Source organism: Triturus cristatus, chromosome 8 (genome assembly GCF_964204655.1).
Source record: "Triturus cristatus chromosome 8, aTriCri1.1, whole genome shotgun sequence".
Classification (NCBI taxonomy): domain Eukaryota; kingdom Metazoa; phylum Chordata; class Amphibia; order Caudata; family Salamandridae; genus Triturus; species Triturus cristatus.
Genome location: NC_140591.1, coordinates 602,812,274 through 602,835,289, shown reverse-complemented (window position 1 = coordinate 602,835,289; position 23,016 = coordinate 602,812,274). Strand labels below are relative to the sequence as shown.

The following is a 23,016-nucleotide window of genomic DNA, read 5'->3' as shown; positions in this document are numbered from 1 at the left end:
TGTGTTTCACTTTCTGTCATTGGTTTCAGGGCGTGGGTTAAGCTAGCAATGAAATAGCGCTCTACAGGGGACATCAACACACCGCTCAATACTGCATGACATCCAGGATGTAGCGGGTAAAAGCGGGGATTCAATGAGCGCATAGAGTACAGTTTGCAATTAACATATCTTCTCACTGAGTGGATCTTTTTAAACGTGCAGCTTTTCGGCGACTTTCCAAATCCCACGAGGGCGCTAGTCTGGAAGGAATATACATTTTCTGGGCCAGAGAAAGGGCGCGTGGCGGCTGCTTTCAGTGTCAGCGTCCACGAGAGTGAGTGAGTGAGTGAGTGAGAGAGAGATATTTGCAACGCAGTTTGTTTCTAGTGAAATGTGTGCAACTTCATGCAGTGTTATCCTCCCCCCAACATTTGAGTGACAGTTGTGACATGTAAAATACTTTCTCACAAGGAAAACTTGCAGAGAAACATTCTGCAGACATTTGCCGCTCTGATAGACGACATCTGTAACATGTAAACTCGCAGAGAATACGTTTTCACCTTTTCCACTGTGGAAGGATTGATTCGACCGTGAGACTTTCTCGTGGTGCACAAACAAACCTTGCACAGCTGATGATGGTAAACCCAGCTGCAGACTTGGGATATATCGAAACTTTACAAACGTTGCAGGCCTAAACACAATGTGCCACTCCTATCATTTGCCACTTTGAAAAGACGCTTGCTCTTGCATTTTGTAGTAATATGTTTGCTCGTTTCCAGGGTGAACCGCCACCTATAAACTGATTGTGAATACTAGTGGGTGCACGAGTTTGCACACGTTCGGTTTATTTTGCATTGAAATTGTCATTGTTCAAAACAGGTTCACGGCTTTGACACCAAGCATTGGCCAAAAGTAACGGCGAAAGCGAAAGTAATCGCGATCAAAGCGAAAGGGATCACGATCGCTAGGACGGGACGCGCTGTGTGGCAAGCACGCGAGTGGTGCGCGCGCAGCAGTGATTGGCGGCTGCTCGCGTGCACTCAAGCTTTAGGCCACAGGCAGCACTTTAAAAATCCCAAATACAAAATGTCTCTCCGAGCCAGCGCATGCGCTGGGCTCAGAGAGACCTAAAAGCACATTAGACTATTTACAACCCCTCTACATGACTGTAGCCCACTGCTATGTTTAGCTTAGCTTAGTTAATGCAAGCATATTCCCTCCATGTTTGAGCGGCAGCATTTTTTCTAGTTGTATTCATTTAATCTATTGTGTGTATTTTATTGACTTCTGCTTTTCTTATTGACGTTGAGCTAGAGCGTGAATGCAGGAATGAGTAATTTGATGGATGAATGGATGCATGAATGGAAAGATGAGTGTCACAGTGCATATATGGTGACTAATTGAGTGCCTATACCCATCCAACACAAAAGCCACTTCCATTCATAAACCAGACCTATTGGTATTGCCAAATCTTATTTTTATCATTTGTTTATCAGAGAAGTTATAGAAGGGTGGGTGATTTTACTTACCTTCACCCTTTGCACTTTGTTGTGTTGGCTGGAAAACATAGAGTAAAAAGAACAGGTTGCAGGTAGAGTACCACTGCATCTGGCATGTCAGCGAGTGTAACAGTTATTCCGCAAGTTGAACTTTGGTAGTTTAACCCTTTCACCGCGGCGGGAATTCCGCCGCGGTGCTGGGGGGTGCGGGGGGCAGCGCGGTGGCGCTGTGCTCATGACTGAGCCGCTCCGTCATGAGGCACGGTTGAGCTGTGCTCATGACGGAACGGTTCCGTCATGACTCCGCCCATTTGCGTTGTCCCCCCGCACAGGCGGGGAATCAGCGCCGCGTAGGCGGAGCGGCCGCCAACGGCCGTAACATGACGGAACCGTTCCGTCATGAGCACACGGCAACCGTGGCTCATGACGGAGCGGCTCCGTCATGAGCAGGGAAGGGGTTAACACTTAAGTAAAAAAAAAACACATGTTAACCTGGGAGTACTGAATATCCACTTTCTTATGCTGCTTGATTGTATGTCCAGCTCCTGAACACGTTTTTTCCTTGCCTCGTTTTTAGGAATAAGAAAATTCTGAGCAAGAAGAAACTGAAAAGAAAGCAGAAGACCAAATCGAAAGTGAAAGGCCGGAGTAAGGTAAATTTGATGTTTGATGCTGGGCGGAGCATGTTCGCTGATATTAACTAAAAATAAGCATCTACCACGGGATTAGCATAACGAAGTCCGAACATTTTATGATTGTTAGACCTACTGATGTGTTGGGGCACGAACTGGTAAAAATGGAAAAGCGTATGGCAGTGGCTTGAAATAATTAAATGCCATAACATGGCTATATACACACACAAACCTTTATCTGTTACATATTATTAGCAAACACTTTTTTTAAATATGAACATGCATTTCGACCTTTACTGAAGTACATGTTTTATACCAAAACTTTCTATCAAAACAGCCTTTAAATATGTAATAAAAATACCACCACCAGCAAGATTGTCACATAATTCAGTTACTTTTCTTTCTCTGACTGCAAAGTGAGAGGAGTTTGTAAATCTCAATCTTCATGTTGAAAAATAAGCAGCAATTTGTCAGAGGTCAATTCGCAGACTGTCTTCTGCCTGTGAAGCGCAACAAGATCAATACAGAATGTAAAGGCATCTTGATTTTCTTGCTTGAAAATTCACGACCCACCAAAAATTGGTGACCCACATTTTGGGAAACACTGATTTAGACCACACTTCATAAAACTAGGCTCTTTCAGATCACCGGCCTTCTTTTCGGATGTGATGTGCCTAAGGGCTTCCTATTCTTTGCCTTTCTTTTGAATCTCTACTTGGAGCCACATGGCCGGATTTATGCGAAATATCCATGTACATTATCTTGACGCTAACCAACTTTATCGTAAGACTATCTAACCCAGCAGACACTGCAGTGTTGAAAATCTACTTTAAGTAATTAACATTGGATGCGTTCTTCTTTCTTACTTTAAAGAAATCCCAGAATTGACTTCACCAATATCCCCCCTTTGCATACTGCCCCATACTGGTGCTTTTTGAAAAATCACTGGGTTCACCATCAAGCAAAATCTAATACTGCATCACATTGCAAACACTGCCTCATTCTAATGCACTCTGCTGGAAAAACTCAAACCTACAATTCCTCAAACTGACTTCAGAATAGACTGCCACTCACTGGTCCTGTCATACTTTGCCTGGGGCAATGCCCTACTTTCATGGTTCTCTGACTCCACATTGGCTCCTCTAAAAGCCATTCCCCAGTGTGTCAGTTCACTCTGTCAAAAAGCAGACCATATCACACTTATTTCAAGAGAACTTATGTGGTTCCCCTTTGAAGCCAAGGTTGACCTTAAAGATAGCTACCTCACCTATAAACCACTATATACTAGCCTTCTGTGCTTACAAAAAACAAACTGCACACCTCATGTTAAAAAAATAAATAAATAAAATAGTCCAGAAGAAAATCTGTCTTTCTAATGGAAATCTCTAAAAATCAAAAAGTCTACGTCCTTTAAGCAGCAAGCATCAAGAACATAGGACCATCTGAATACCTCATGTTTAAAACATATTTGCAGTCTTTTCAAAAGACCGAAGCACTCTACTTTTTAAATAGTACCTAGAAAACAATGTTCTTATCTTTCCATATATATTTTTTTTTTAACAACAAGTTTTATTTGGTTATTTTGCAATAGGAAGGGGCAATGGCCCCACAGAGACATGTAAAAGAAAGAGGATGTTTTAGCGCCAACAACCACATTTCTATCATATAGCGACACCCGCCAAACATGCAGGTGAAATGAAACAAACAATATGCAGACAGTTCTCGATCTCCACATCAGTGTATATGGTGCACCTGTCGCAATGAATACACATAAATAGAGCAGCATTTCTTTATTAAGACAACATAGAGAATGATGAGCATCTGGGAGCAGGGGGGCACCTTCAAGGGTCCATATCGGGCAGAGGGGGAAGGTCAATTCCCAGATAGTCCGCCCACCGTGTCCAAATCTTTCGGTGCTTCGCAGAGCATCTCCGGGCATCAAAAAAAGCAATCTCGGCCCCCATACAGTTGTCTAACTCAGTTTTCTATTTACCCAGAGTCGGGGGAGATGTCACCTTCCACAATTGTGCTATATCCCTCCTTGACTATGGTGAGAGCTAGAAACAATAAGTGCTGTTTGTACCGATTCCCCCCCAATGTCGTCAGTCGTGTGTAACAGGAAAAGTCATGGATCAAGTGGTATCTCCCATGACAGCACCTCACTGAGGCATGTCCGAATCCTACGCCAAAAGGGCTGCAACACAGAGCAGCTCCAAACTGTGTGCAAAAATAACCCCTCCTCACGGCCAAGCCTCAGACATGTGGGGGATTGGATAATGCCCATCCGCCAGAGTCGAACCCTTGTGAAATATGCTCGGTGTAAATACTTGAATTGAATAAGCCGATATCGTGTGAAGACCGCCGCGCCCCTCGGGCTGGCTATGGCCTCGGCCCAGTCGTCATCTGTCAGATCTGGTACATCAGCTTGCCATGCAAGTCGTGTCTTGTCGAGGGTGGTAGGTGTATGGGTCGTCAACGTGTGGTATATTTGTTTGATCTTATGGAGACCGAGGTCCCCCATGAGCAACCGGCCCTCCAGGGGCTGAAACTCAGGGAGGGTTTCCAATGTACGGATCTGGGGAGTGACTGCATGCCGGAGTTGGAGAAATTTGTAGAATTGTGACTTAAGTAGATCAAAATCAACCTGTAGCTGTTGGAATGATTTCTATGTGGTGCCCCGGAATACATCCCTGAGGGTCGATATCCCCACACGGTCTCACCCCCGAATCCCTTCAAGGCTGCCACTGAACAGAGGTACGTGCCCTCTCATAAAGGAGTCAGCTGAGTACGTTTCCTATGCCAGCCCATCTGTTGGGTTTTAGCCCGCCACAGCTGTATCACAACTCTGCCCGCCGGTGGCAAAGGCTCCAGGTGAGCAGAGCTGTACAATAAGTGATGGAGAGAAACCCGGTCCATCGCAGCATGTTCAATTGAGTAAGCCGGATCTGTGGGGGGAGTTATTCCACCATTCGTTTACTACCAGGATATGAGACGCTACATAATAAGAGTAGATATCGGCAGCAGCAATCCCTCCACAGTATGTGGATTGTGTACAGGTACGGAGTGCCACTCCAACTGCACCACTGTTCCATAGAAATGTATTTTGCATGGCTGCCGCTTGTGCGAATCATGAGCGTGGAATAGGGTACGGGAAGTTCTGAAGGCGGTATAAGATCCGAGGCAGTGACACCATCTTAAGATGCCGAGTGCCCGTATAGGGAGAGGGGGAAGAGCTGACCATATAGCAGTTTCATTGTTGAGACTCCCGACCCTGATGTCCGCATACCGGGAATAAGATAGATTTGACGGGATTGGCATGGAGGCCCGTAGTACCCCCAAATACCCTGAGAATTTCCAATAGGCGAGGCCCCGAATACCAGGGATCCGTCATAAAAAAAGAGGACGTCGTCTGCGTATAACTATATACGGTCAGATCGTGACTGGGACCAGTCGAAACCCCGAAAGACCGGGTCACTCCTCACCCACGCCGCCAGGGGTTCGATCGCAAGAGCAAACAATAATGGGGACAGGGGGCAACCCTGTCAAGTACCCCTCTGGATAGAGAAAGGCCGGGAGCGGTGTTCTGCAATGCGGACCGTCTCCGTCAGATCCGTATATAGCAGACGTGTATATGCCAAGAAGCGCAGCCCGAAGTTTATCGCCTCGAGCAACTGAAATAAATGCCCCCCGCTCAAAGAGTCCAACGCTTTGTCGATATCTGCAAGAAGCAGGGCGGCTGGCCAGCCCAGCGCTGGAGCTGCTGCCATAGCGTTATGGACTCGCCGGATATTGTGACGGGTGGCTCTGTGTGGCATGAAGCCTGACTGGTCGGGGTGGATCAGGTCTGTGACACAGCTACGTAGGCGATCCGCTAACACTTTCCCCAATAATTTGGGTTAAAAGTTTGTAAGGGAGATGGGGCAGTAAGAGGAGGGGTCGTCTGGGGGCCAGCCGGGCTTGAGGAATAGCACAATTTCTGCGTGCTGCTAGTCCCCAGGCTGAGTAGCGAGTTCCGTGGTTTCCTGGATGGCCGCCAACAAATGTGGCCCCAAATTGTGTATGTTCGGCCTTAGGAATTCCATTGGAAATCTGTTAGGCCCAGGGGCGTGACCAGAATGAAGCGCTTTGAGAGCCCCAGTCAATTTATCCACTGTAATAGGGGTTTTAGTTGTTCACGGAGGTGATCAGGGAGTCGTCGGGGCGGGATGTCTACAAGAAATTCCGCTACGAGTTCAGCCAAAATCTGTTCCTCTGGTGTATAGAGGGTTGCAAAGTGCCTCGCGAATTCCTCAGCAACACCCTGCGGTGTTGTGTAGAGACCCATCAATGCCACGAATGCCGGGTGTGATCGCCAGGTATGTATACGTCTGGCAGAGCCTATGGAGCATCTTGCTTGACTTGTCCCCCCCCCCATTGATAGAGCCGGTGCTGTGACGCCTCCCTAATCTCTTTGGCCTCGCCCATTAGATACTGCCTGAGTTCCTGTTGTGCCTGCAACAGATTCCGTCGAATACTGCGGCTCGGGTCCATATTAAGCTGGGAGGACAATGTCGCATGGCAGGATTCTAGAGCCTCCAATTGCTTCTGTTGCGCACGTTTTTCTTTACTGCGTTAGCTAATTTTGGCACCGCGGATAGTCTGTTAAAGAGCTTCCCACAAGATACTCCGGGAGTGGGCAGTGGGGCTGTTATCTTCCAAATATGTAGTGATCGCTGTGTGGAGCATATCCTTATACGCAGGGTCCCGTAGGTGCCAAGGGGACATTCGCCAGCGAAAGGGGGGGTTCCCTGAGCGGGTGTGAAACTGTAAAGCAACCGGAGAGTGGTCAGATAACCCGCGGGGCAGATGTGTCACATTGGAGAATCTATGAATACACACTTTCCATACTTTTTAATGTAAATGTTTTTGTCTGTTGCTTGTGAAACATTCAGTTGCCCAGGTGACTAGATACTTGTCACACAAATACCTTAAATGACTACACAGTATAGCCTTGGGCGTCTCCTGCTCCCCTCAAATACACAAAGTCTGCCATCTCAAGTGCCATTTACAAAACAGTACTCCCATTGCCTATTGTATTTGGTCGGAGCTGGATATGCAAGCATCTTATCATTATATAGGACCAAAAACGACCCCTACTCTGATATCATCTTTTCTTTCCCAGAAACCAAAAATGGTTGTCTGAGAGTGGTCTCACCACAGAATACAACACGCAGAAACTAGGACTAAACATCTACAAACATCCAAACCTACAAAGAACAACTCTTTAGTAAATTCCAAAGAAGATAATTGAGTGATGAGCAAACACAATGGCCTATTCCGTTGGGCTCTAAGCAACTCTCATGCCTTAACATTCAAAAGAACGTTTCCTCAGGCACCCTTATTTTGGTCCTATGTCTGAAAGAGACCGTAGTCTTAACAGTTAGACCTTGTTTGGAGGCAAAACACTTTGGATTTCACTGCATAGATTGCTACATGTTTTTCTTTGGATACATTACATAATCATGTGCTTATGCTTCTCCAAAATGTAGGTCAGCCTACTTAATATATAATGTCTATTAGATCTTTAAGAAATACTAACTTGGTTTTCGTGGATCAAATGTGGGAAAGCCTATTTTGAAGGTAGAGCCATTGGAGTAATATATGGCTATGGTGCATTTACTTTGAAATGAACAGAAAACCTGGGGACAAGTGTGTTGGACCCATATCTGCTTAGTTATCCAGTATTAGGGTATCTTTCATAGATTCACATGCCTGAATCATTCCCCGTCGTCGGGATGGGAGTCACCGGTAAATAACAAAGCAATGTCCAGAAGACATACAGAGTAACAGGCCCCAAAGGGCCCTAGCTTAGAAAGCTATCCACGTCCTTATGTAAAAAGGACCAAAGTTTGGCCAGTAGCCAATCAGCTAGCACCACCTTCTAGAACCCTCCTGGAAGGAGCCCTAGTCCCTCAGATTTTCTACCGCACGTCGTGCTAAGGGAGTCTCCACTGAGCTCTGCTCATTGCTTCTGGTTTTCCAGTGTTTTCTACTCAAAACTTTCGGATTTGTCATGGCTGATACTCCTAAGAAAGGACTCTTCAGATCCTGTGCTTCCTGTGGGAAGAAAAGGCTCCACGTGGATGATCAGCATAAGGACTGCCTTTATTGTCTGTACCCCAGCCACAGTGCCAAGGATTGCAAGGTATGTCGTACCTTTTCATCCAAGACCCTGAAGGACAGAGAAGGGCGCCTTTTAATCTGGCTACAAAGGCTGAAGGACAAGGACTCTGTGGTGTCCTCTGAGGAGAGTGAGAGTTCTATTATATCTTCTCACTCCTCACGCAAGCGACCAAGGGCGTCCTCTCCAGGCCCTTCGTCGCAGCCACCTCCTAAGAAGCCACACAAAAGGTCTTCCGAGGTTCTGGACTCGTCTATGCCAGGAATCACCTCTCCTCCAGATGTCCAGGTTACTTTTAAGAAGCCAGTTTCTGCCCCGTCGCCGACGACTACCTCGTCGACGGTGGCTTCATCGACGAAAAGACATCCATCGACGGCAGTCGTTGTAACTTCGGCGACGATATCTACGGTCATATCCCATTCAATGACCACGTCGACGACGACTGCTGGTAAAATGATCTCGTCGACGCTGAAAATAAAAAAAGTCGTCGTCGTCAGCTAAGCCGCCGACGACATCGTCGACAGCAGGATCGTCGACGACAGCGCCATCGTCGACAGCAGGATCGTCGACGAAGACACCGTCGACGAGGCTGTCGTCGTCGTCAAGAACACCGTCGGCGAGACCAGTGTCGTCGCCGCCGCCGTCGAAGAAACAACTCTCGTCTTCCTCACTGACGACGACACCGCCATCGCTGTCCTCGTCGACGCTGTCTCATAGGCCTATTACACCGCCTACACCTCTACTGTCGACGGGCCCGTCGACAGTTATTGACTCTGAGACGCCAAATACATTTGTGCACCTCAAAATCACCAAACGGGCACTAACACCGGCCCTTACATCACCCAGTCGGATCCCTACTTTGCCACCTGCTCAGCTTTTCGAGGAGGAAAATTCAGAGGAGGACAGTATGTTCCCAGCTGCGACAAGCCCTTCACAGCTACATGTCAAATACCAAGATACATCTGATTATGAGGACTTGGACCAGGATTACCAACCGGTTCCACCTCCACAGTATGTGCAGCCACCACCTTCTATGGTTTGTCTGCCTGCATCACTGGTCACGGACCTCCAATTCCTGATCACGGACTACAAACAGAGGTTTCCGACGCCGGCGCCTCCAACACCAGTTGCGCACCAACACCAAGGGCAAGACCGCCACCATTAGTGCTGCAATCAGAGCCTATTGCAACGCCACTTCCTCCCACAACAGATGAGGAAGAAGAGGACGAGCCCGAAGAGGGAGAACTTCAGGAGATCCATTCTCCCCAGGACGAATGGGATGATTATGTCCTTCCCTGTCCGACTTCTCCTGCCCCCACCACGGCCGACTCGCCTCTAGAGGATATTGGCGGCTTCCATAACATTTTAGAGAGAGCGGCCCAGCGTTTTCAAATTCCGATGCCCTCGCATCAACAAGACTGCTTCCTTTATGACTTTAAGGAACCCTTTAAGAAGTCCGTGCGAGCGATACCAATGATAGACTACATTTGGGAACAGGGAGTTAAAATTATGCAACATCCTTCCTCTGTTCCCCCAGTGTTACCACGCCTGGACAAGAAATATAAAGCGCCGGACACAGCTCCGGTCTGTCTTACGGGCCCCCCGAAGCCAGATTCGGTCATTACGCAGGCCGCACAGAGGAGGTCAAGCAACCCGGCTGCTCTATTGACGGCTCCTCCTGATAAGGAGGGCAGGCGCTTAGACACCATTGGCATGCGGTTCTCCTCCATGTCGGCCTTGACGGTGAGGGCCTCTAACGCCCTGGCTCTTTTGGGGCGTTACAATCGCCAAATGTGGGCAGACATTGCACCATACATGGCAGACCTGCCAGAGGAGTCCAAGGAGGATGCAAAAAAGATCTTGCTTGAGGGAGAAAGATCGGCCTCGGAAATAATTGACTGTGCAATGGATATTGCTTCTACTGGCTTCCGGCAATTAGCGGGCGCAGCAGTTCTCCGACGCCAGGCTTGGCTAAAGGCAACCTCCTTCAGACCGGAGGTCCAGACTAAGGTGTTGGACATGCCTTACGATGGCCAACTGCTTTTTGGCACCCACATTGATGAGGCGTTACAGGGGATTAAAAAAGACAAGGATACTGCCAGAGCGTTGGGTGCTTTGCAATTCCAGAACCCTTCCTTTCGGGGCCCCAAGGGAAGAGGTCAATCCTCTGGTAGGGGAGAATTCCACCAACGTTCTTCTTTCTCCTCCTCCCAGCAACACCGGCCGCAATATCAACAGCGGCAACAATCCACATACACGAAGTCCTCCTTTCGTGGTAAAGGTGGAAGGCAAAAGGGAACCTCCAGACGCCAATGACTTACAACTACGGCCGGCCTCCACCTTCTCGCCACCCTCCAAGATTGGCGGCAAAATTTCCCACTTTCTCCAAAATTGGCGAAGAATAACTACGGACCGTTGGGTCCTACAATTAGTACAATTCGGCCATTCCCTGGAATTTATACAAATCCCTCCTCCCACCCCTCCCCGCCCAACACTTCACAAAAACCTACGTCTGTTACTCTTGGAGGTAAAGACTATGCTCCAAAAAGGGGCTATAGAGCGAGTTCCCACAAATCAACGGGGAAAAGGGTTCTACTCCCGCTTCTTCCTTATCAGGAAAAAGGAGAAGAAATGGAGGCCGATATTGGATTTACGGAATCTGAACAACTATCTGAAACAGCAGTCGTTTCGTATGGTCACCATTCAGGAGGTATTACATCTGCTCAATGCGAACGACTATATGGTGTCGTTAGACCTGCAAGACGCCTATTTCCATATCCCAATACATCGCAACCACAAGAAATTCCTACGATTCGTGGTGGCCGGCAGACATTATCAGTTCCGGGTGCTGCCGTTTGGCCTCAAATCGGCACCCCGCATTTTTACCAAATGTCTAGCTCCAGTGGCGGCCTACCTACGCCATCACCATCATCAGGTCTTTCCCTATCTAGACGACTGGCTAGTCAAGTCTCCATCTCTTCAGGGCGCGTCCAGGTCTTCAAACGCCTGTCTAACGCTCTTCGATTCACTAGGCCTAACGCTCAATCGAGAGAAGTCCGTCCTTCAGCCGTCTCAGCGCATGAACTTTCTGGCCGCTACTCTGGACACTGTGCTACTGAAAGCTTTTCCATCGAACGAACGGAAGGACAAGCTGCAGGCTTTGGCTCTCAGGATAATGTCCGAAAGGACGCTGTTGGTGCGTCTCTTCAAATCCCTTCTCGGGATGATGTCTTCTTGGATTCTCTTGGTCCCGCATTGTCGTCTCCATATGCGACCCCTTCAAGAAGAACTGTCGGATCAATGGGTACAGTGTACAGGATCCTTCGACTACGTCATCCAAGTCACACTCGCGATCAGGAAGGCCTTACGATGGTGGGTGTCTCCCCAGAACCTTTCAAAAGGCTTGCCTTTCTTGCTTCCTGCAGCACCCCACATAATCACCACGGATGCTTCCCTGGAGGGCTGGGGAGCCTTCCTTCAGGAGCTGCAGATAAGCGGGAAATGGTCCCCTACAGAGAGGGCACTTCATATCAACCTCCTTGAGCTGCGCGCCGTCTACCTGGCTCTGGTGGCTTTCCTCCCAAGAATCAAGAACTCCATGGTGCTTGTCAGAACAGACAACACAACGACAATGCACTATTTGAACAAGCAGGGAGGAACACGCTCGCTGACGCTCTCTCGAGAATCACAAAAAATCTGGAGTTGGCTACTCACTCACAACATCTCTCTGCGAGCAGATTATGTGCCAGGCGTCCACAACGTGTTGGCAGATTCCCTCAGCAGACGGCAGTCAACTTGCCACGAGTGGGAACTGGACCAACAAGTCCTCAACAGCATCTTCGTTCAATGGGGCACCCCTTCTCTGGACCTATTCGCCACCCAGATCAACGCCAAATGCCAACACTTTGCAAGCTGGCATCCCCAACAAGGGTCTCTGGGGAATGCCTTTTCGATAGCATGGTGCAACGTCTTTGCGTACACCTTTCCGCCGTTTCCCCTAATTCCCAGGGTGTTACGGAAGATGAAAGTGGAGCCCTGCACTCTGATATTGATAGCCCCAGCTTGGCCACTGCAGCACTGGTTCACGGAGCTTCACATCCTCTCCCTGGAACCTCCAATCAAACTGCACCCGTTTCCATCTCTGCTAACGCTGCACAATCAACAGGTTCAGCATCCGGATCCAGCGTCTCTCAGGTTATCGGCATGGCTCCTGAGTACAGAGAATTCCAGGGCTTAGACATTCCTCAGGATTGCAGACAAATCCTAGCTCGAGCTCGAGCGGATAGCACCAACAAGACATATTCACTGAAATGGAAACGATTCTGCATATGGTGCAAAACAAACTGGTTGCACCCTCTTTCTTCAACTCCGGAGCAGATTTTACCGTATCTCCTGCATCTCGCAAAATCCGGTCTAGCTCATGCCTCCATCAAAGTACACCTAGCGGCGATATCTCGCTTTCGGAGGTCCTCTACAGGTCCATCTTTGTGGTCTCACAGGCTTATCAAACAATTTCTTAAAGGGCTGTTTCGAACTTTTCCTCCAGTGAAGCCTGTACCACCGGCTTGGCATCTTAACACGGTTTTGGCTCAGCTCATGAAACACCCGTTTGAGCCAATCCACAGAGCAGATCTTAAGTATGTCTCCTGGAAGCTTGCACTCCTGCTGGCCCTTACCTCGGCAAGACGGGTTTGAGAACTACAGGCGTTCTCAATCCAGGACCCTTTCATTCAGTTCAAACGGGACAGGGTCATTCTTCGGACGAATCCGAAGTTTATCCCTAAGGTTCCGACTCAGTTCCACCTCAATGAACCTATCATACTACGTTAATTCTTCCCGAATGCACACACAGGGGCAGAAAAGGCTCTTCATTCATTAGATGTTAAGCGCTGCCTCAAGTTTTACATTGAAAGGACTAAAACATTTCGGAAGTCTAATCAAAGTTTTGTGGCATACAGTAGGCCTAGAAAAGGACTACCGCTCACCAAACAGAGCATTTCCCTCTGGATCTCTTCAGCCATAACCTTCTGTCACCAACAGGCAGGACGTCCACTGCAATCAGCAGTTCGTGCCCATTCTACAAGGGCGATGTCTACTTCCATGGCACTGTTTGCAGGAGTGTCCATGGTGGATATTTGTAGAGCGGCCACATGGAAGACGCCGCATACATTCACCAGGCATTACTGCCTGGACACGGAGATCATGAAGGATGCTGCAGTGGGGCAAGCTGTACTCCGTCATCTATTTCAGTAGAGGTGAGCCCTTTCCTTTTTCATCCCACCATCCTGGTCTCTTTACGCACATTTCACACTGTTATGTTGGCATTACCTGGGTTATGGTTCTTTGATACTTTATCTTTCACATGGATATGTTATTATCTAGTGACTGTATATTTACTGTGCCTGCCAAAATGTGCTTTGTATTGCTTACTATTCTGATTCAGGCATGTGAATCTATGAAAGATACCCTAATACTGGATAAGGAACGCGTTACTTACCTGTAACTGCGGTTATCCAGTACTGGTATCTTTCATAGATTCACATGCAACCCACCCACCTCCCCTGGAAGGGCTCTCTTGGATCTCTTAGTGATACAACTACTTAGCACTGTGCTTACGAAAACCTGAGGGACTAGGGCTCCTTCCAGGAGGGTTCTAGAAGGTGGTGCTAGCTGATTGGCTACTGGCCAAACTTTGGTCCTTTTTACATAAGGACGTGGATAGCTTTCTAAGCTAGGGCCCTTTGGGGCCTGTTACTCTGTATGTCTTCTGGACATTGCTTTGTTATTTACCGGTGACTCCCATCCCGACGACGGGGAATGATTCAGGCATGTGAATCTATGAAAGATACCAATACTGGATAACCGCAGTTACAGGTAAGTAACGCGTTCCTTCCTCTTGATATGTTGCCTACTGTTGCGATTCCTTTTGCCATTTCATAGAGCAAAACACATGTGAATGGCAGTGATGCTTCCAATATACAAATACAATAGAACAAATCAGTCCGATTCACAATCCTGGATTCTTTAACAATAATTTGTGCTGAAGAACCGCAGTTTTGTATCCTTACAAAATGAGAAATAAAAAACTAAAATTAAAAAAATTCAAGCTTAGAAAAGTCACTTGTTAATCCATGCAGGCACTGACGTCTGCAGAACTAAGCTTTGCTAAGGAATTTTTACATTAATGAGCATGAGCAATCTGAAATAGCTGCTAGAAACTCAATCTGCCACGTAATTTGATAAAGGCACAGATAAAAAACATTGCTCACAAAGCGAATTCCTTTTGATCTGTGAAATTCTGGTCCGGTTTTTCATTTTGAGTGCTAGGTGAATTAATTTGTGCATTGGCGAAATGGCAGTATGTATTATATAAGCTTCATGTCAGTTTCTCATAGAGTGGTTATTAGGACTAGCATCGGGGTCTATTCAACACATCCTCTTTAGCATTGATGTGTGTCCACCGGCTAGGGTGGTTAGGATTGTTAATGATCCAAGAAATGCCTTCCCCCATTTGTAACACACAAAGTGTTGTGTTGTTGTGTATGGAGTTTCACCAGCATGTCAGACATGCAGTTCTCGCTTATAGGCCTGCTTTTGTTCTTTATATTTGGATTAGCTTTAAAAAACGGTCACAAGGACTAACTAATACATTCTTAGAAGCAAATGTGCTCTTCTGGTCTGGTTAGAAACGTGGGGTTAGGTGTGTTGTTTACATTGGGTATTCTTGAACTCCTGTATGACGTTGACAGGAGGGTTGTAGAGACCTTTGAGGAATATTGTTAGGAACTTTATAGTCCCACACAGACAAGAATCAGAGACAGTTACTTTAAAAAAAAAAACTATATTTGTGTGTGTGTGTGTGTGTGTGTGTGTGTGTGTGTGTGTGTGTGTGTGTGTGTGTGTGTGTATATGTATATATATATATATATAAAACTTAAACTGTATTTTTCAGTGTTAGCATATACATATCCAACATGGGGCAAATTACTACATGAGTAGCATTTAATAAATTCAGTATTCATTGTAGCCCCCGCCTGTACTATGCACATAGAGCCTTAGTCCATTAAAGGCTTCAGCCCAGGTCCATTGGCCCTTGAGTTTCGGTGTCGTCCTCTGCTGGTTCCAGATTGTAAAATCTTATCCAACTGCCCCATACTTTACTTTATGGAATTTACGTGGGTACCCCTACTTTTGTAGGTAACCTTCTCTGCCTCCATACACATATCCATGCCATTTTTCCATTCATTCAGTGTGAAAGTCTCCCCTATCTTCTAGCCACGTCTCGTATCACTACTATTAACCGTAACCCACAAAAGAGAAGCTTGGCTGTTGGTATATCTGTATCATTTGGGATACCCAGGAGGATATATTGGGGCTCAAGGGGTATTTCCACCTCTAGCCCATTACTCAACTCTTGTACTATTTCCACCCATTATACCTGAATTTGGGGGCAGCTCCACAAGCTGTTCAGGAATATACCCCCATCAATTTCAAATATCATACAATTCAGGTTCTCTGCCATTCCCATTTTGAAGAGTCAGTCTGTCAACGTACATCCTGTGAAGTACCTTGAGTTGTATCAGACACAGCCTCATTTATATGGCCACTTCTCACGAGTGCATCAGTGCTGCTTCCCAGTCTGTCCTCCATTTCTCCCATATCTCTCGGCCAGTTCTCTAAGCTTCTTTAAGTTATTTGACATGTTGTTGTTTAGTGTCTTATATGTAGCAGATATGCCCCTCTGTCCCAGTCTCTCCATACGTATTCTATCTTCCAGTGGTGCATGCTCTGGTATTTCCAATACCTCTAGTCCCTCAGCCCACCAGGTGTGCCGCAGTTGTACTTACTTTAAATATTGTGTGGGGCTTACTTGGTATTAACGCTACAGGAACTGAAGCTTCATAATGTCTTCCTCCTTTATTATGTCACCAACTTTCATTATACCGACAGTATTCCAGGTTTTAAACACTTTCAGTTAAGCCACTTCATGCAACATTGCCCATTCCCACAATGGTGGCTCTCTGGTGACTTTATTGTCCCATCCTAAGGCTTTTGTTGCCCCCACCATGTCTCTATCGCTACCTGGATTTCGGGTAGCAACTATCCTATCCCACCCATATTTGTAGTGAAATTGCAAGAGTTCCTGGAGTATTTCCCGCTCCAACTTAAAAGTTGGGTGATCTTGTGGAGCGTACATACAGTCATTTAAGGTATTCAAATGTGCCGCCCAGTAGTAGACCCTAATGTTGGGTAGTGCAATGCCACCATTGTATGGGTTCCTGAACAATGTCTTGAGAGCCATTCTGGGATGGCCTTTATTCCATAATAGAGTCCAGAGTTCTTTGTCTAGTCTAACAAAAAATTCATCTGTTATACAAGAATACATATTCTGTGGGGTGTACAATAATTTAGGGAATGTGATGGTGTCCCGCCTGTCAATGTCTGCTTGAAATTTAGCTATCAATTGACCTATGTTCCTGCTTCGACAACTCTCCTTGCTTGTCGTTACGCAAAAGCCTTAATATTTGAATCCCTCCACCCTCACCCTGAGGTTCTGTGTAATGTGGCACATCTGTCCCGATCCTTGTAACTGATACAGAAACAATTGCCCCTACATTTGTAACCTGAGTAGGTCCCATATTTCTCAAACACACAGAAAATCGTGGGAATCATGGTTTCTGGGTTGGTTACATACAAAAAGATGTCATTCGCCTAAAGCAAGATTTTCTCCTACTTGCCAGAAGTGTCGGCTACATTGAACCCCCTTATGCCTCTGTGGGCTCTTAGCAGACCCACAAAGGGCTCGATTGTAAGACCGAAAAGGAGGGTGGACAGGGCAATAATTCCTAGAACCCCTCCCCAGCCCACACAGTTCAGACAATGAGTTGTTCACTCACACCACTGCCGTTGGTGCCTGGTATGGAAGTGCCACCCAGTCCATAAACCTGTAGGCCAAACCCAGATTTCTCCAACGTTTGCATAAGAAAGGGCCTATGTACTGCATCAAATGCCCCTTTCAGTGTCAAGGAAAAGGAAGACTCAAGACTCTGAACAATTTTCCACTTTGACTAACCAATTATGCGTTCACCTAAGGTTAAGTATAGTTGTGCGTCCTGGCATAAAGCCTGCTTGATTCTTGTGAATAGGTGTTAAGATAGCTCTTAAGAGACTTGTGGCTAGGATCGTGGAGAGTACCTGGGTTACCAAATTTAACAAGGAGATTGGGCAATACGAGCCACACTGGTCCTTTGTCTTTTCCTCATTGTGTATCACCTTTAGGATTGTGTGCTGGAGTTTTCCCCACTCATTCGCTTCTGCAAAAGGATTTAGCATACATGGTGCCACCCAACCCGCAAAACATTTATAGAATTGTACAGGAATCCCCTTAGAACCTGGGGTCTTCCCCAATTTAACTCTAGGTATGTCCCCCAGTACTACTTCCAGTTTTATTTCCTTACCCTATCTTCCTCCTGTACAGTAGGGAGGTTAATTTGGTCCACATATTTCTATTTGCTGATAACTCTTTAGGGGATGTATCTCGTATAGTTTTGTGCACTATTTGGCAAATTCTGCTGCAATACCTACATCTCTCCTTTTTGTACCTCCCTGTGAGTCAAGGATTTGTCTGGTCCACCTAGCCTCTTCCTCTTTCCTACCAAGCCATGCCAGTGGCTTAACTTCTTTATCTCCTGTTTGGTAAAGCTGCTTTAGTAGTATCTGTTTCTTGGCCTCATATTCTAGCAGATTTCTTAACTGTATCTTCAATAGTGTAACTGGTCTGACTATGTGCTTCTCTGGTGTTACTCCCATTGAGCTTTCTAGCTTTGTCATTCCAGCCCCTCTATTTTTGCTACTGCCCTTTTTTCTTTCTTGCAATTAGATTTTGTGCACTATCCCTGATAACCATCTTGTATTGCCTCCTATAGTTTCTCTGCCGCTTTCACTGTGCCCTTGTTTTCTTTAAAGTACAATTCACTGTGTATTTTTAATTCTGTCTCTACCATAGAGTCTCAACTTCCACACATTTTATCTCATGTGAGTCACCCCACCCCCCCTCCACCTTTGCCTGCCCCCATGATACCATAACAGGACAGTGATCCGATAGACTTCTCACCAGGTATTCAGCTTCTTTTATGTTTATAATTTCCCTTGCAGTGGCTCGTATATAATCAAGTCTCAAAGACCCTGTGCACTCTGGAGAAGGAATGTTGTCTCTCCCTGGGGTGTTATGTTCTCCAAATGTCTGTTAGCCCCCAGTAGGAGGGCTGATGTCCCAGATCTATCCATCCTTGTTGTAATAACTTTGTTGAAGTCCCCTCCGATTATATGAATTGAGGAATCTGCTTCCATACATATTGTCCATTTTGTCTAAAGCATTCTTTTGCAACCTCGGTGAAGCGTACCCACTCATCAATGTTAATTCTAAGTGCCCCCACGTCCCCTGAACACAACTATCTGCCATCAGGGTCAACCTATATCCTGAGGGGAATCTTGCGTGTGCAAGCATATTGTACCGGCCTCTCCCCAAACTTACACTCCATGCCTTGCATGTGCGTTTCCTGGGGAAGGGCTATGGCTGACTTGAGTCTGCGGTTATATTGTAATACTAGACCTCTTTTTACCTTATCCCTTATCCCCTAGACAGTTTACATTCCATATTAGAGCTTTGTATCTCCCCACCCTCCGAGTTGGTGGCTCCTCTTACACGTCTGTGTTTTTTCCACTCTGCTGCGTGCTCCTGTCGCTCAGTTTTGACCTTTGTCTGTTTTATAGCTTGTCGTCTTCTCCCAGGCATTTGCCACTCTTTAAGTCTATCACATGCATCTCTCCCTTGAATGTCTTTACTATGAAGTCCCCAATCCATCTGCAGTTGGGAGTCTCTCCTCAAGCCAATGCCAAGCCACTTCCGGGGTAAGAAAAAACAGTGTCTTCCCTTGAAATATCACCTTCAACTTTGCAGGGAATAGTAGCGTGTACTGCAATTTAAGGGCTAGCAGTATGGCTTTTACCACATTAAACGTTCTCCTTTGCTTTTGCACCTCCCTAGAATAGTCTGAAAAAATTAGGATCTTTGTGGCATCGTAGTATGGTTCTTTCTTCAATCTGGCCTCCCTGAGAATTGTCTCTCGATTTGAAAGTTCAAGAATATAGTAATATTGGGTTTTGGTGGTGCTCCTGGTGGGGTTTCCCACTCAGTGCTCTATGTGCCTGTTCTGTCACAATACAGATGGAGACCTTGTCTTCCGGGAGTGTCGCCCTTAAACATGTGTTCAATAATCCATTTGTGGTGTTGCTATCTGCTCCTTCCAGAAACCCAACAAATCGCAGGTTGTTTTTCTGTGCACTATTTTCTGCATCTTCTATTCTTGATGCTATGTATTTGGTTATTGCTGTGGCATCACTGACTCCCCATTAGAGTATTTGTACTGTATTCTCTAGCTTTGATATCCTAGTTTCCACTGAAGTCACACTCTTTCCATGTGTTGCAAATTCTGTCTTAACAGTGTTACTTCAGAGCGCACTTGACCTATTTTATTTTAAGAAGGTCTTTCTCTTGATGTCTGGATTGCCTGTAAAAGTACTGCATTGTCTGGCATTGCCGTAGGTTTACCCATTGCATCCGTGGCTGGCTTCACTACTTTTGTGTAGCGGTCCATCTTTCCTTATAGTGGGGGCTTTGATTTTTTAAAATCTTTTGCCATTCTTCCTCCACCAGCTGGCTATTCTCTTCTATGGGTCGCTGTCTCGTTGATTCTATTCAACCCGGCAAGCTTGTTTCAAGGGCGATATGTTTATTAAACAGTACAAGCAGCCCTGTTTCTGTCATCCGCTGTTTAAATTTCCCCAGCTCCCTTTGTTGTGAATTCAAATGGCTCTTACTGTCCTCTCTTTATTTCCATCTCTCACTGATTTATGGTCTTCTTTGGGTGTTTACTCCTTTCGATAGCCCTCGATTAGGCCTGGGTCGTTTTCATCCAGTCTCTCAATGGTTTTCCTTAGGGGCTGAGTTTCCTGTAATATGCACTTGTTCAGTTCCCTACTGTTGACCCTCTCCAGTATTGCCAATCAGTCCTATTTGGTTCTTTACTTACTAATCACCACTTACTGCCATATCGATGGTCGCCATTGCCCCCCCGCCCCCCCAGCCCTTCTGGGCTGTGTCTTTCTTCCCTTGTCTGCTGTCTGGTACCTGGCCTTAAGTTTTCTTGTTCCCTTGTCCCAGGCCTCCACAGGTCTGTCTGGTATCTCCCCTCCATTGTCTCTGGGTTTAGCCCCAGGGGGACCTATACTACTCTCAAAGGCCCTGCTTTGCACTGGGAGTCTATCCTCCTCGGTTTCCTTTATCTGATGTTGGGGGTTCTTTGGAGGAAGGGGGCCAGCTGGGTTATCGCATTCCCCTGCTGACTGGCATCCCGAGTCACCGGGCTTCTTTCTGCCACCGGGCTTGTCCCATCAGGCGGCCTTGCAGACCCCACCACGTCACTTCTTCAGCAGCCTTTGCTCTATGCAGGCCAGCCTTCAAAAGATCGCTTGAGTCAGGGTCCCCGGCTTCTTGCTGTCACACCGGACTGGCTGCTTCCTTTGCGTATACTCACGATTCCCCCGCTGGCAGTCTCACTCACGCCCTGCTAATTCTGCCTTCAGTCAGCGCTTTGGGTGCCACATCCCTTGATGGCCCCCATTTGGTTCCACATTCCCTTCCTTTGGATTTCCTCACTCCCCTCCGGGTCTTTTTCAACTCCCAGTCTGAAGCCCCAAAAATCTCTCATCTTTGTCTTTCTTTTAGCCTTAGACGGCTGTTTGTTCTTACGGCTGTTTGTTTGTATATGCTGACCCATACCACATCAGTTGCGTCAGCCTTCCCCTGGTCCGCTGTTTTTCCTGCCCCCCGGATCACTTATTTCCTGTAAGGCAGTTCCGCGCCACCTTTTGCCACTGCCTATGGCTTCAACTCCGACTACTTTTCGGCTGGCTTCTTTTCTTATGGCCGCCCCTGCTTCAACTCTGCATTCGCTATTTAATCTTCAGGCCCAGCTCTCTCTTGCCGCCTTTTTTATTGTCCGTCCCCCTGTACATTTCTCAACACCGCTCACTAGCGTATCTTTTGCTCCCCGGTATCCAGGTCTGCATGCTGCTGTTTTTTGGGCCACCTAGCCTCTGGGTGATGAAGATTTATTATGAATTTTGATGCGGCTGGACAGGGTGCACATCTATTACGCCATCTTTCTGGCCACGCCCCCAGAGACACTTACTTGATTCCTGCCATACTATTTTAGTGAAAACATTAGCCGAAAAAATAAGATGTGTGTTAAGGAAGAATATTTTGTAAAGAAAGCCTGTATTTTAGCATTTGCACGTTGGGAAAACATTGGGCTCCAGCAGGTTTGCAGCAGAGTTTTGGAAATATTTGGGGCCAACTCAGCAGGCAAACGTTAGGCAGCGATGTAAGGAAAGATCAGCGAAGTAAATATAGGGTTAAACGTCGATGATGCACCCTACGTTGCAACTTGATTTGTTCAAATATGGAAATATGATTAAAAGATCGGAGGAGTCCTGACAAATGGTAATGATGTGACCACCTTTTGGTGTATCGGTGCTTTATAGGCTTTATAGTCAGTTTGTGTCTATATGTGGTCACTATTTGAGCACTGCACCTGCTGCACTATGACCAATTGTGCATGCAGCACTGATTTATAAATACACTACATTTTAAGAGAGGCTTGTGTATACATTTGTTGTTGATTTTTTTATATACATACGAATCAGTTCGTACTGGCAAAATATTGAATATGTGAACCTGGTTTGAGTAAGTCTGATGGGACGAGTATTACAAGATAATAATGTGGCTCTAGCCTGGTTCCAAGTGAGCCTAAGGGTTTGTCCTTGTTTTCAAACAATACGATTACGTTTTTCAAACTATAAGAGGACGTCAATCTTTCCATCCACCACTTTTTGACTTTTTTTCTAAAAAACACATTTTATTTGTTAAATAACACATATAAGGCAGAGCTCTGTACCCCAGACACTTCTGCATAATACATTTACCTCATTATGACTTTGACTTTTACAGAAACTTAATCAAGGAGAGATGGAAAGCAATGCAAATTTAAAAAAGCAAAAAAAAAAAACCCCATAACATAACAAACCCCCCCCCCCCGTTGCACTAAAATCTTCCCTAGAGCAGCACATCGATAGAAGAAGCACCCACACCAAGAAATGCAGCACATTATTATACATAGAGCTGTATCTCGCACCCACAAGAAGAGAAAAAAAATAAATAACTTTGACTTTTAATAAATGAAAAGAAGTCAAACTTTTAAAGGACCCTGGCAGCAAGTTTAACTGTTTCATAGCAGAAATTTGGAATACAGGCAGATTGCATCACTATGTGGACTCTTGAACAAGCACTTGTCATTGCCGTATACAGAACAGCATGAAGCCGAAATTAGAGATGGTGCCAGGCGGAAGCGACTGGATGCATTCCATTAGTGTCGATATATTGGATTGCTTGTATGTTGGCAAAACATCATTTTGCACAGTGATTGCTGGTATGTAGCTCTCGGATATAGGACAACAAATGCAAGGAACTGCTAAAAACTTCTCCATCTCCTTAAAAATTGCTAGTAAATGGAGCATCGCCTCCAAGTGAATTGCCTTGTTGGTTCCTTCAAATAACCAGAGTTTCTGACAGTCTGTTAGTGTAGCCAACTGTTTGGCTCAATCTTGGACACTGACTCAGTTGCAT

General features: G+C 46.2%; 1 protein-coding gene across 15 annotated transcripts in view; it reads left to right on the top strand.

Annotated features, from left to right (window-relative positions):
- MYCBP2 (MYC binding protein 2) overlaps positions 1–23,016 on the top strand; it is a 1,771,217-nt gene that overhangs the window by 145,126 nt on the left and 1,603,075 nt on the right. For all 15 annotated transcript variants that reach the window (XM_085622060.1, XM_085622057.1, XM_085622054.1 and 12 more), the window contains exon 2: positions 2,056–2,131. In XM_085622060.1, the coding sequence (XP_085478186.1) occupies positions 2,056–2,131 (76 nt within the window). The remainder of the gene's footprint in view (positions 1–2,055; positions 2,132–23,016) is intronic.